The sequence below is a fragment of the Papio anubis genome, chromosome 2, assembly GCF_008728515.1.
Source record: "Papio anubis isolate 15944 chromosome 2, Panubis1.0, whole genome shotgun sequence".
Lineage (NCBI taxonomy): Eukaryota > Metazoa > Chordata > Mammalia > Primates > Cercopithecidae > Papio > Papio anubis.
The window spans coordinates 121,183,221-121,195,538 of NC_044977.1; the positions used below are offsets into that span (position 1 = coordinate 121,183,221).

The following is a 12,318-nucleotide window of genomic DNA, read 5'->3' on the forward strand; positions in this document are numbered from 1 at the left end:
GGGAGGTGGTGTTGGGGACCACGGCACTGTGTGCACAAACTACTGGTTCCCTGGGTGATCGATTTGGAGAAGTGCTACCAAGTGTCTTTGTTTCACAATACCTCCCCTTACTTGCTGACATTGCACTTGTCATCAAATGGGCAGAACTTAACAACTGACATTTATAGAGCATATCCTATGTGCCAGGCCCCTTTCCAAGAACTTTACATGCATTCACCAATTTAACTCTTACAACTGTATAAGGCATGTGCCGTTGTTCCATTTTATATTTTGCAGACAAGGAAACGGAGGCACAGAGATGTTAAGTACATGAGGTAACCCTAGGTCATAAGAGCCAGAGCCAGGATTTGATTTAAGGCAGTCTAATTCCAGATGTTTTGGAGACAGAAAATGTACCATACTCTTCCCCACAGAATAACTGTAATCAGTTTGAGGAAGCTCACAGGCACCCCCTTCAAGCATATCTGTAGACTCTCTGGTGGGTCCATGGGCCCTAGAACAGCAGGGCTGAAAGCTACCTATCCTGGGACTTTTCCCCATCCAGAGATGTGGACGATGAGATGAATGATGCTGAGGGAGCGCTGGGAGGAGGGCATGGTGAGGACCAAGTCTATGGGAGCTGAGCAAAATACTCGGGCTGAGCAAAATACTCGGGCTGAACAAAATACTCAGGCTGAACAAAATACTCAGGCTGAAAAGGAGGGCAAGAATGCCCTAAATATAGTGTTCTTCAAATTTGGGGGTAAATAACATGCATTTATTTTTATTAATGTATAATAATAGCTACTCATTTTTATGAATTTAATGCATTTATTTCATTAATAATACCCCTTGTCTGGTTGACAGTACAATTCATTTTTAAGGAAGTGCCAACTGATAAAGAAAAAACACTGGTGAGAGGGTTAGAGAGAAGGACTCTGTTTTTAGCATTATCCAGGAAGCACACAAATCCAACAACTCCAGCCACGTGTATGGGGGCAAAAAAGAGTTAACATAGCAGGCCTGATGCTGCTATCCCTGGAAAGGCCTACTGTCAACCAGAAAGACCAACCCTTAACTGATATCCCAGAACTTGGAATCTGGGGGTGTTCGTAACATTTCCTAACTGATAAGGGTGATTTACTATGCCTAACCTGTTTGCACAGACAACATAGTTTATGCTGAACATGAGCTTTTCTTTTGTGAGCATGGTATTTTGGTATATGCTGGGTGGAGGGTACCTAGATGACTGACCCCCAGTAAAGAACTGTGAACTTGGGCCAGGTGCAGTGGCTCACACCTGTAATCCCAGTACTTTGGGAGGGTCTTGCTTTGCTGCCCAGGCTGGAGTGCAGTGGCACTAACATGGCTCACTGTAGCCTTGATCTCCTGGGCTTAAGGGATCATGCCATCTCAGCCTCCCCAGTAGCTGAGTCTACAGGAACGTGACACCACACCTGGCTAATTTTTGTATTTTTGGTAGAGATGGAGTTTTACCATGTTGCCCAGTCTGGAAAAATACGTTTTTTTAAAGGAACTGTAGCCATTAGAAGCTCTTTCTAATTCTAGCTGCATAATCAATGAATCATGATCAACTAGGTATTACACTAAATTATATCATCTGACATAAATCTACTATTCAATTTGAATTAAGCAAATGAAGCAAATATGTATTTCCCTACATTACTTTTGGAAGAAAAAGTTCCATTTCTCCTTAATGTAGATCTCTTACTAGATATTAAGGGATTTTCTTACTAGATATTATAAAAGAATGTATATTTTCCCCTCGAACACATTATTCTCTAAAAGAAAGGCAGAATAGTTTGAAGTACAATTAACTTGGGAATAAGATATTCCGGTTAATTTTAACTTTGGGGGCAATTGAGAATTAAGCAGAAAATCTTTTACTTTTCTTGAAAGCTCTTTCCAAAATACATTAGTTGCCTTCCTTGCCTGCATTTATTGCAGTGAAGTAAACACAAATAGGTTTTGGTATTTCAGACTCTTAGGGAGACTTGACCCTATCTCAATCTCAGCAGTGACTGTGCAGTGGAATATGTACCAACCAACCAGGATACATTCTGAAATCTTGACTAGCCGTCCAAGCACTTTGCCTCTTTCTCCTTCCTACATGTGAAATGAAGGAAAGAAACCCCAGTTGGACAGTGAATTCCAATTTATCAAGTTTTGCTTTGCTAAAGTTTCCAATATTTCCCCAAATAAAAACAGACAACAGGCTGGGTGTGGTGGCTCACACCTGTAATCCCAGCACTTCGGGAGGCAAAGGCTGGTGGATCCCGAGTCAGGAGATCCAGACCATCCTGGCCAACATGGCGAAACCCTGTCTCTGTTAAAATACAAAAATAATTAGCTGGGTATGGTGGTGCACACATGTAGTCCCAGCTGCTTGAGAGGTTGAGGCAGGGGAATCACTTGAACCCAGGAGACGGAGGTTGCAGTGAGCCAAGATTGTGCCACTGCACTCCAGCCTGGTGACAGAGCAAGACTCCGTCTCAAAACAAAACAAACAACAACAACAACAACAACAAAAACAGACAACATAAATTGAGGCCATAAATTTAAGGCAGAAGAAAATGGCCTCTACAACTTTCTCAACCCCAGTTATATTAATGTGTTGTCCTAGACCAGTTTCCTCAAATCCAAAGCTTATGATCTGTAAGGAAACCTAAATTACTGCTGTTCTTATCGTTACCACTTTTAGCTGAAACCTCTGTTCACCTCTCTGCTCTGGAAGTATTCAACCTTTCTTGGAACAAGTGTGTTGGTGGCAACTTGAAGCTACTTCTGGAAACACTAAAGCTTTCCATGTCTCTTCGAGTGCTGAGGCTGAGCAGCTGTTCCCTGGTGACAGAGGACGTGGTTCTCCTGGGTGCGTATCTACTTGTTCCCAAGTGGTCTTGGCACACAGAGCAGAGGGTGCCGCTCCTGCAAAGCACCGGGTGGGGAGGTGGGGGAGGCACTAGACTTGGGGTGAAGCCCTCTGTGCAGATTACTTTCTCCCCAATATCTCCCGAGAGTTCTAATTAAAATGAACAAAGGCAATTCTAAAACCACATGACAGTAGGGGGTGTTTCCTAAAAGGATATGGATTTAGATAGGTGGGGCGGTTCCTGAAAGGCAAACAGCTGTTCCACACCTCCCTGGTCCGTGAGTTTTCCACTTCAGACATCTACATCTCACCCATCCCCATGGTTCCAGCACTAATACTTAACTTTTCCTTTAACTTAACTAATACTTCCTTTCCTTAGTATTAAAGTTAAAATACTTAACTTTAAATTGACTCTTTAATTTAAATGCTTTTATTTAAACAAGAAGCTGATTATCACTGTAACTGAAATGCGGGTATCACTTCTCATAGATATTAGACTGCTGATGGCTTTGATTAGAGACTCCTCTCTATTAGAAAAAGATGAAAGGGGTTAAAGGCATACTGTAGTAACAATCTGACCCTTTTTCCACGTCAGTCTAGAAAGATGGAAAGATAATTGAATAAGAAATAACTTTTGCACTGTGGGATTGAGGCTACCCAAATATTCCCTAAAATCATTCTATGTGGCCAGGCGTGGTGGCTCACGCCTGTAATCCCAAGACTTTGGGAGGCCAAGGCTGGCGGATTACTTGAGGTCGGGAGTGCAAGACCAGCCTGACCAACATGGAGAAACCCCATCTCTACTAAAAATACAAAATTAGCAGGGCATGGTGGTGCATGCCTGTAATCCCAGCTACTCGGGAGGCTGAGGCAGGAGAATCGCTTGAACCTGGGAGGCAGAGGTTGCGGTGAGCCAAGATTGCATCATTGCACTCCAGTCTGGGCAACAGGAGTGAAACTCCTTCTCAAAAAACAACGATAACAACAACTCATTCTGTTTCCACTTTCCCATTATAAAACAATGAACCAGAGAGTACTCCCTCTGTCTCCCATCTAGCCTTGTCCTCACACTCTAATCACTATTCAGCCATCAACTGCCAGAATTCCAAAGCAACGAGCACGCCTCCAAATGAAGGGTCAGAACAGTCACTCCAAGTAGTTGTATGTGTGTTTTCAGTGTATACACTAGTCAGTTTTGCTATGACATGGCACATGGGCCTAAAAATCATGTGTTATGCAAGAATTATTCAGTAATAACCACAGGACTTATGGTTGGAAGCACCGCACTCAAACACTTCATCAGTGGCATATTTTAAAAAACAGAAGCTATGAAAAATAGCAATACAGTTTTACATATTAAATAGTTAAGAAATGAGCAAATATTAGACTTTTCCCTGAGAAAGACCTGAAGTTTGTCTGTGGAAGTGGCCTGTCCACACTTCAGTTGGTGGAAAGAGGGTGTGTGGATAGATGAGGGTTGTTGTCTTCATGAGGTGTGTGCATGTCTACATTTTCTTTCCTTCTTTCCTTCTTTTCTTTTCTTTCTTTCTCTCTCTCTCCCTTCCTTCCTCCCTTCCCCCTCCCTCCCTCCCTCTCTCTTTCTCTCTCTCTCTTTCTTTCTCTTTCTTTCTTTCTTTCTTTTCTTTCTTTCTTTTCTTTCTTTCTTTCTTTCTTTCTTTCTTTCTTTCTTTCTTTCTTTCTTTCTTTCTTTCTTTCTTTTCTTTCTTTCTTATGCAGGTTCCTCTGTCACTTGAGCTGCAGTGCAGTGGCATGATCTTGGCTCCCTGCAGCCTCCACCCTGCCAGATTCAGAGATTCTCCTGCCTCAGGCTCCTGAGTAGCTGGGATTGGGCGGCCTAACACCCGCGCCTGGCTAATTTTGTGTTTTGGTGAGGCCGGGGGTTTCACCATGTTGGCAGGCTGGTCCCAAACTCCTGACCTCCAGGTGATCCGCCACCTCCCGACCTCCCAAAGTGCTGGGATTACAGGCGTGAGCCACCACGCCCCAGGCTGTTTGACTCTATATGCAGCTCAGATTCAGCTGGGGACAGTCTTATATATTCACCTAGTGTTTCCTGTGGACAAATCATGCATAATGCAAAACAGAAATTTGCATTATGCTCAATTGTTCCTGACATTTCAGTCTCATTGAAATAAACTTGTGTTTTCAAAACAAGTGTTATAGCAAAAATGATTATGTGTGGTAGAGATGGGACAAAACATTGTGATTTTAATTTGCATTTCCCTAATGACCAGTGATGTCAAACATCTTTTTATGTGTGTATTTTCATTTCTTAGCTCCTTTGGTGAAATGTCTGTTCTAAATCTCTTGCCTAATTTTAAAAAATTGGATTGTTTGTTTTTCTTGTTGATGAGTTTGGAGAGTTTTTAGATTTTTCTGAATACAAGTAAGTCCTTTATCAAATATAATTTTGCTATTATTTCTCTGGGTCTGTCCCACTGGCTTTTTCATTCTCTTAATAGTGTTTGTTTTGCAGAGCAAAGCTTTCAGTTTTAATAAAGATCTATCAATTTGTTAATCTGATGAACTTTCTGTATTGCGTCTTAGAGTGTTTTGCAAATCTAAGTTCTCAAAAATTTTTTCCATATTTTTTCTTGAAGCTTTGTATTTGCCTTTTGTATTTTGACCTATTATCTATTTTGAGTTCATTTTTATACAAGGTATGAGGTATGGGTAGAGATTAATGTGTCTGCATGTCACTGTCCAATGATTGGAGTGCCATTAGTTGAAAAGACTATCCATTCTCCATTGATTTGCCTTTATATTTTTGTCAAAAATCAATTGACCATATTTGTGATGGCCTACTTCTGATCTCTCAATTCTGTTCCATTGATCTCTGTGTCTCTTATTTTACCAATATCACGCTGTTTTGATTGTTGAAACTTCATAGTAAGTCTTGAAGTAGTATAAGTATTCTTTGTTCTTTTTCAAAATTGTTTTGGTTATTCTAGTTACTTGGCATTTCCATATAGAGCTAGCATCAGATTGTCAATATCTATTTTAAAAATCCATCGGGAAATTTGATTGGGATTATATTGAATTTATAGATCAATTCAGGGAGAAATGACATCTTAACAATATTGAGTATTCCAATCCATGAACACAGTCTATCTCTGTATTTAAGTACTCTTTGATTTCTTTCACTGGTGTTTTATAGTTTTTATATTTTGTTAAATTTGTATCTGAGGATTTAATTTTTGTGCTCTTATAAAAGATACTGTTTAATTTTAGATTCCCAATGTTATTGCTAGTATATGGATACACAATTGATTTTTGTATGACATTTTACTGCAACCTTGCTAAACTCATTTGTTAGCTGTAGGATATTTTTAGTAGGTTCTGTAGTATTTTCCATATAGACAATCATATCATCTATGATTACAGACAGCTTTTTTTGTTTTTTTTGAGATGGAGTCTCATTCTGTCACCAGGCTGAAGTACAGTGGCGCCATCTCGGCTCACCACAACTTCTGACTCTTGAGTTCAAGCGATTCTCCTGCCTCAGCTTCCTGAGTAACTGGAACTACAGACACTCGCCACCACCCCCAGCTAGTTTTTGTATTTTTAGTAGAGACGGGGGTTCACCATGTTGGCCAGGATGGTCTCGATCTCCTGACCTTGTGATCTGCCCGCCTCGGCCTCCCAAAGTGCTGGGATTACAGACATGAAACCACTGCACCTGGCCTAGAGACAGTTTTATGTCTTTATCTCCACTGCATATCTTTTATTTCTTTTTCTTGGTTATTTAGCTGGCTAGGATTTCCAATAGATGTTGAACGAGATGAGAGCAGACATTCTTGCCTTGCTTCCAGTCTTAGTCCCCTAAGCTGAGGGGGAAAGCATTCCATTTTTCACTATTAAGTGTGACGTTAGCTATAGGTTTTTTTGTAGCTACCCTTTATCAGGCTAAGGAATCCTAATTTGCTAAGAGTTCTTATAATGAATTTTGTCAGATTATTTATTTTTCTGCATCTATTGAGATGAGCATTTAAAAAACTTTATAGTTCATTAATATCATGAATAATAATATGAATAATAACTAATAATAATAATTAATAATATTAAGTGATTTTTAAATGTTAAATCATCCTGGTCATGATCATTATGTGTTATCTTGTTTATATAGCATTGGATGTTATCTGCTAATATTCTTTTGAGGATATTTGTGCCTGTGTTCACAAGGGATAACAGCCTACTGGTTTTCTTAAAATGTCTTTGGCTTTGTTATGAGGGTATAGGTAGCCTCATACAATGAGTTGGAAAGTGTTCCTTCCTCTTTTATTTTCCAGAAAGATTGGGTAAAATTGGTATTATTTCTTCCTCAACTGTTTCACAGAATTCACCACTGAAGCCATCTAAACTTGGAATTTTCTTTGTGGGATATTTTTAATTACCAATTCAATTTTAAAAATAGAGATAGAAAAAAAATAGAGCTAGGACTATTCCAGTTGTCTATTTCTTCTTTAAGTTTTGATAGTGTCTTTTAAGGAGTTGGCCCATTTCATCTAGGTTGTTGAATTTATGGAATTAAAGTTGTTTCCTTATTATCCTTTTACTGCCCATAGTGATACCTCCTGTCTCATTCCTGATATTGGTAAGTTGTGTTTCTATCTCTTTGTTCTTGGCTAGTGTGACCAAAGGTATTCGTTTTCTGTTGCTGTGTAACATGTTAATTTGTGGATTAAAACAATATCCATGTATTTGTTCACAGTTCTTTTTAAAAGCTTATATAAATGTAAGGGGCACCAGTGCAGTTTTCTTCCATGGGTATATTGTAGTGGTGAAGTATGAGGTGCTGATGTAACCATCACCCGAATGAATAATGCGGGAAGTAATTTCCCATCCCTCACCCGGCTCACAGTTCTGTAGGTAAGAAGTCTGGCACAGCTTGTGTTGGTTCTCTGTGTAGGGTATTACAACACTGAAATCAAGGTGTCAGCCAGGCTGAGTTCTCATCTGAAGGCTCTAGGAATAAATCCACTTTCAAGCTCATTTTTGTTGTCAGAGTCTAGGACCTTGCAGCTGTAGGACTGAGGGTCCTCTTTTCTTGCTAACTCTCAGCTGGAGCCTGCTCTCAGCTACTAGAGGCCAGCCACATTCCTTGATACATGGCCCCTCATTTGCAAGCCTGGAGTGGATTGTCCGTGCCTCTCACACTTTAAATCTCTCTGACTTATGTGTCTTCCTTCCTCTTCTGCCACCAGTAGGAGGAAATTCTCTCTGCTTTCAAAGGGCTCCTCTGATTGGGTTAACTCCATATGGATAATCTCCCTTTCTTAAAGTCGGGTGTGCCATATAGCCTAAGCTAATCCTGGGAGCAAAATCTATCACATTCAGTCCTGGGGACACAATGGAAACCTTAAGGTATCTATTTAGAATTCTGACTATCACAAGGGTTTATTGATGTTGTGAGTCTTCTAAAAAATAAGCTTTTGATTTTCATTTATTTATTTTTCTGAATTAGACACCATTAAATATATTTAAGTTATTTTATTTAATGTGTATGATTAAAATTTGCTTCTTCAATTAGGCTTTTTTTTTTTTTTTGAGACGGAGTCTCGCTCTGTCACCCAGTCTGGAGTGCAGTGGCGCAGTCTTGGCTCACTGCAAGCTCCGCCTCCCGGGTTCAAGCCCTCCTGCCTTAGCCTCCCAAGTAGCTGGGACTACAGGTGCCCACCACTGTGCCTGGCTAATTTTTTTTGTGTGTGTGTATTTTTAGTAGAGACAGGGTTTCACTGTGTTAGCCAGAATGGTCTTGATCTCCTGACCTCGTGATCTGCCCGTTTTGGCCTCCCAAAGTGCTGGGATTCTAGGCATGAGCCACCACACCAGGCCTCAATTAGGTCTTTTTTATTTTTGTCTGCATCAAATTTTATTTGCCATGTCTTCAGCCATCGTATATATTTTTTTAATCTTTACTGACAGTTTTTTCTCAGGTCAAATTTATACTTTTACATTTCATCAGGGTATATTTTCCTTCTTTGAATTTTTAGTCAATAACAAGGCGTGGTGGCTCACACCCGTAATCCCAGCATTTTGGGAGGACGAGGTGGGTGGATCACCTGAGGTCAGGAGTTTGAGACCAGCTTGGCCAACATGGCGAAATCCTGTCTCTAATAAAAGTAAAAAAATTAGCTGGGCATAGTGGCAGGTGCCTGTAATCCCAGCTACTTGGAAGGCTGAGGCAGGAGGATCGCTTGAACCTAGAGGTGGAGGTTGCAGTGAGCTGAGATTGTGCCATTGCATTCCAGCCTGGACAAAGAGCAGACTCTATCTCAAAAAACGAAAACAACAACAGCAACAAAAAACAAGTATTACTATATGTGGTTTTAGCAATTGCCACTTTTATATTTTTTCTAATAGAAACATTAAAAATTTGTTAATCACTAGCTGATGCACATTTTAAAAATAATTAATGGCATTTATTTTTTCACATAGTAAACTATAAAGAGTATATCTATGGCCTATGTTTCCACTACCTAGATTTTAAAAAATGTAATAAATCTAAAATAATAAAATAGGATGAAAGAGAAAAAGCATGCACATTGTCTTTAACACTTAGTTAGGTCTTGAGAATATTGTGAGTAATGTTGCGAGACAGGAAGAGAGACACACATTGACATGGACACCTAGAGACAGAGTGCAGCTGCTGTGTGCACGGGTGGCTGAGCTCTCAAATTCACTGTGGAATGAAACTGTCGGCAAGTGAAAGTGATGGAGTTGGAACATCCTCCTTGATCAGAAAGCCATGTGTGTGAGGAAAGACTGAAAGATCAGGGCATGTTCAGTCCTAGAGGGATAACGTTTGAGGGAGACCTGGCTGTTATCTAACACTGCAGGGCTGACATGAGGAAGAAGGAGCTGAATGTTTCAGCTGACTGATGGGGGCATGGGGTGAAAGACACCAGAAGATAGATTGGGGCCCTGTGTGAGGGCTTCCTCCTGCTAGGAGCTGCTCCATAATGCTGAGGCAAACTTGAAAGAACGGTTCAGGCAGAATTGTGGTGATCATCAGTATAGAGGCTGTGAAAAGGATTTCTCTCTGATTATTTATTAGGAGGTTGGATAAGGAGACTTCCAAGATCCCTTTCGTCTCCAAGATTCTACACAACTCACCTGATCTCTGCAATCCATTCCTTGGTTTGGTTGAAAAGGGAAGCATATTCCATTTGCCTTGGTTATCTCTCCTGCCTCCTCTTACAGAAGTCTTTATTTCATCATTAACTTATTTATTTTCTGATCAAATAGCTCAGATTGTACATTAGTCATCATTTTTAAGTGCCATTGTAGGTAGTACCCATATAGGGAAAACTGTCATGTGTATTGGGGTCTCTAAGGTGAATTGGAAATTATCCAGGTATGTTCCGCATATGGAAAGTGCTCATTTAAATAACTGCTGGATGAATAATGACTGAATGAATGAACAATGAACAATTAAACAGTATAAGCAACAAGACGATTATTTACAAATGGTCCTTAGTTAAAGTCAATGAGCCATCACTCTTTACATTTAATTAGAGAAAGACTGTAGGAAGAGCTGGGACTCCAGGGGAGCAGAGAGCAGGAACTTGACAAAAAAATTATTGGATTGAGATTTGGAAAAAGAAATTTAAAAAGCTGTAGATGGGATGTATAGAGAGGAAATCTGTTACTAATTTCAGATGTCCTGAATAAAGCTGCTAATAACAAATCATTACTAATTACTAATCTTGTCATTACTAGTCCTGGAGATAGTGTTATGGGAAATGGGAATAGCCATGGCAGACAGTATTCTTGTATGTTAGCATTTAGAGTGATTTTGTTTTCCAGCATCGGTCATACAGACGGGTCATCTGGCCAAACTGCGAAAGCTGGACCTGAGCTACAATGACAGCATCTGTGATGCAGGGTGGACCATGTTCTGCCAAAACGTGCGGTTCCTCAAAGAGTTAATCGAGCTGGATATTAGCCTTCGACCATCAAATTTTCGAGATTGTGGACAATGGTTTAGACACTTGTTATGTGCTGTGATCAAACTTCCTCAGATCACAGAGATAGGAATGAAAAGATGGATACTCCCAGCTTCACAGGAGGAAGAACTAGAATGCTTTGACCAAGATAAAAAAAGGAGCATTCACTTTGACCATGGTGGGTTTCAGTAAGCTGACTTCCCACATCCTAATAAGCTACAAACCATTCTCGAAAGGAAAAGAACATGAACGAATTCCAGTGTCATGAACTGAATATCAACTTCTGGGCCATTTAATGGAACTTATATTACAAGAGCTTTGTAAATGTATGTATATAATATCTAATATAAGCATGCCATTATTCTCTGTCTCATGAAACAAAGACGGCATTTTTCAATGGATTTGTTTTGGATATATAATTAGTTCATTTACCGTTTAGAAGCCTTGCCAAAAGCGTTTAGATTCTGGTACTGCAACTGCTTTTCTCTTGCCCAGAAATGTTGTGCCTCTTCTTTTCCTACAAGTTAAATGTTCTAAATATAAGGGTGTGCGTGAGTGTGTGTGTGTGATTCGAATGTGAAAGGCACTAGCTGTCTAAGAGTTTCATGTATCATTACTATCACTATATGTATCTTAATGTAGTCTATGTAGGTTTTTATCAGAAAGTGTACCCTTCTATGGTTTATTATTTTATGTTCTGGTGCCTTTTATCTCAGATACAAACCATGAACAATAATGATAGTCACTGACATATAAATCTTAGTAAAAAGTGTTTGAAAATTTAAAACTCACCGTGAAAAACACATCTTGTTAAAATACATTAAAACTTATTTTTATTGTTTAAAAAAATTGTTAACATATTGCCTCCAGGCATTTCTTTGAAATGGAATTGGCTCATAAAACTAATTTAGTTCATTAATGACAGTTTTCGTGTTGCTCTAAACAATTTTTGAAATCTTTGATTTTCTTTTGCTAGAGAATTAAAGTTATTGCATGGCAGAGAGGTTTGTCTACACATTTCTATTCTGACATGCTCTAGTTAAATTATGTTTTGCTTTCTTCTTACTACACTAATAATTAGTATTGCAATCACTGCCTGAAAGATATGCAAATTTAAAATCAACACTATTCCAAATTAAAACGTTTTCAGGATGAGGAGGTTTTGAATGCTGTAAAGGGGATATTTTGGGTTACATCGTATGAAAGAATACCATGAATACCATAAGCATTCCCATGAATTCCATGAGTATCTATGCATATGCAAAAACCTATGCATGAATGTTCATAGCAGCTTTGTTCATAATAGCAAAAAAACTGGAAACGATGAGTGAAAGGTTAAACAAACTGTGGGACTATGGAATACTCCTTCAGCAACAGGAAGGAACAAACCACTGATCCATGCCCCAGTTGGGTAGACTTCAAGTGGATTTTACTGAATAAAAAAGCCAATCCCAGTTACATACTGTGTGTTTCCATTTA

General features: G+C 39.4%; 1 protein-coding gene across 4 annotated transcripts in view; it reads left to right on the top strand.

Moving 5' to 3' along the window:
• LRRC31 (leucine rich repeat containing 31) overlaps nucleotides 1-12,297 on the top strand; it is a 32,998-nt gene extending 20,701 nt beyond the window's left edge. For all 4 annotated transcript variants that reach the window (XM_003894853.5, XM_031663577.1, XM_009201386.4 and 1 more), the window contains 2 exons: nucleotides 2,702-2,869; nucleotides 10,700-12,297. In XM_003894853.5, coding sequence (XP_003894902.2) covers nucleotides 2,702-2,869; nucleotides 10,700-11,031 — 500 coding nt within the window. In that variant the 3' untranslated portion in view covers nucleotides 11,032-12,297. The remainder of the gene's footprint in view (nucleotides 1-2,701; nucleotides 2,870-10,699) is intronic.
• Nucleotides 12,298-12,318: the final 21 nt, after the last annotated feature.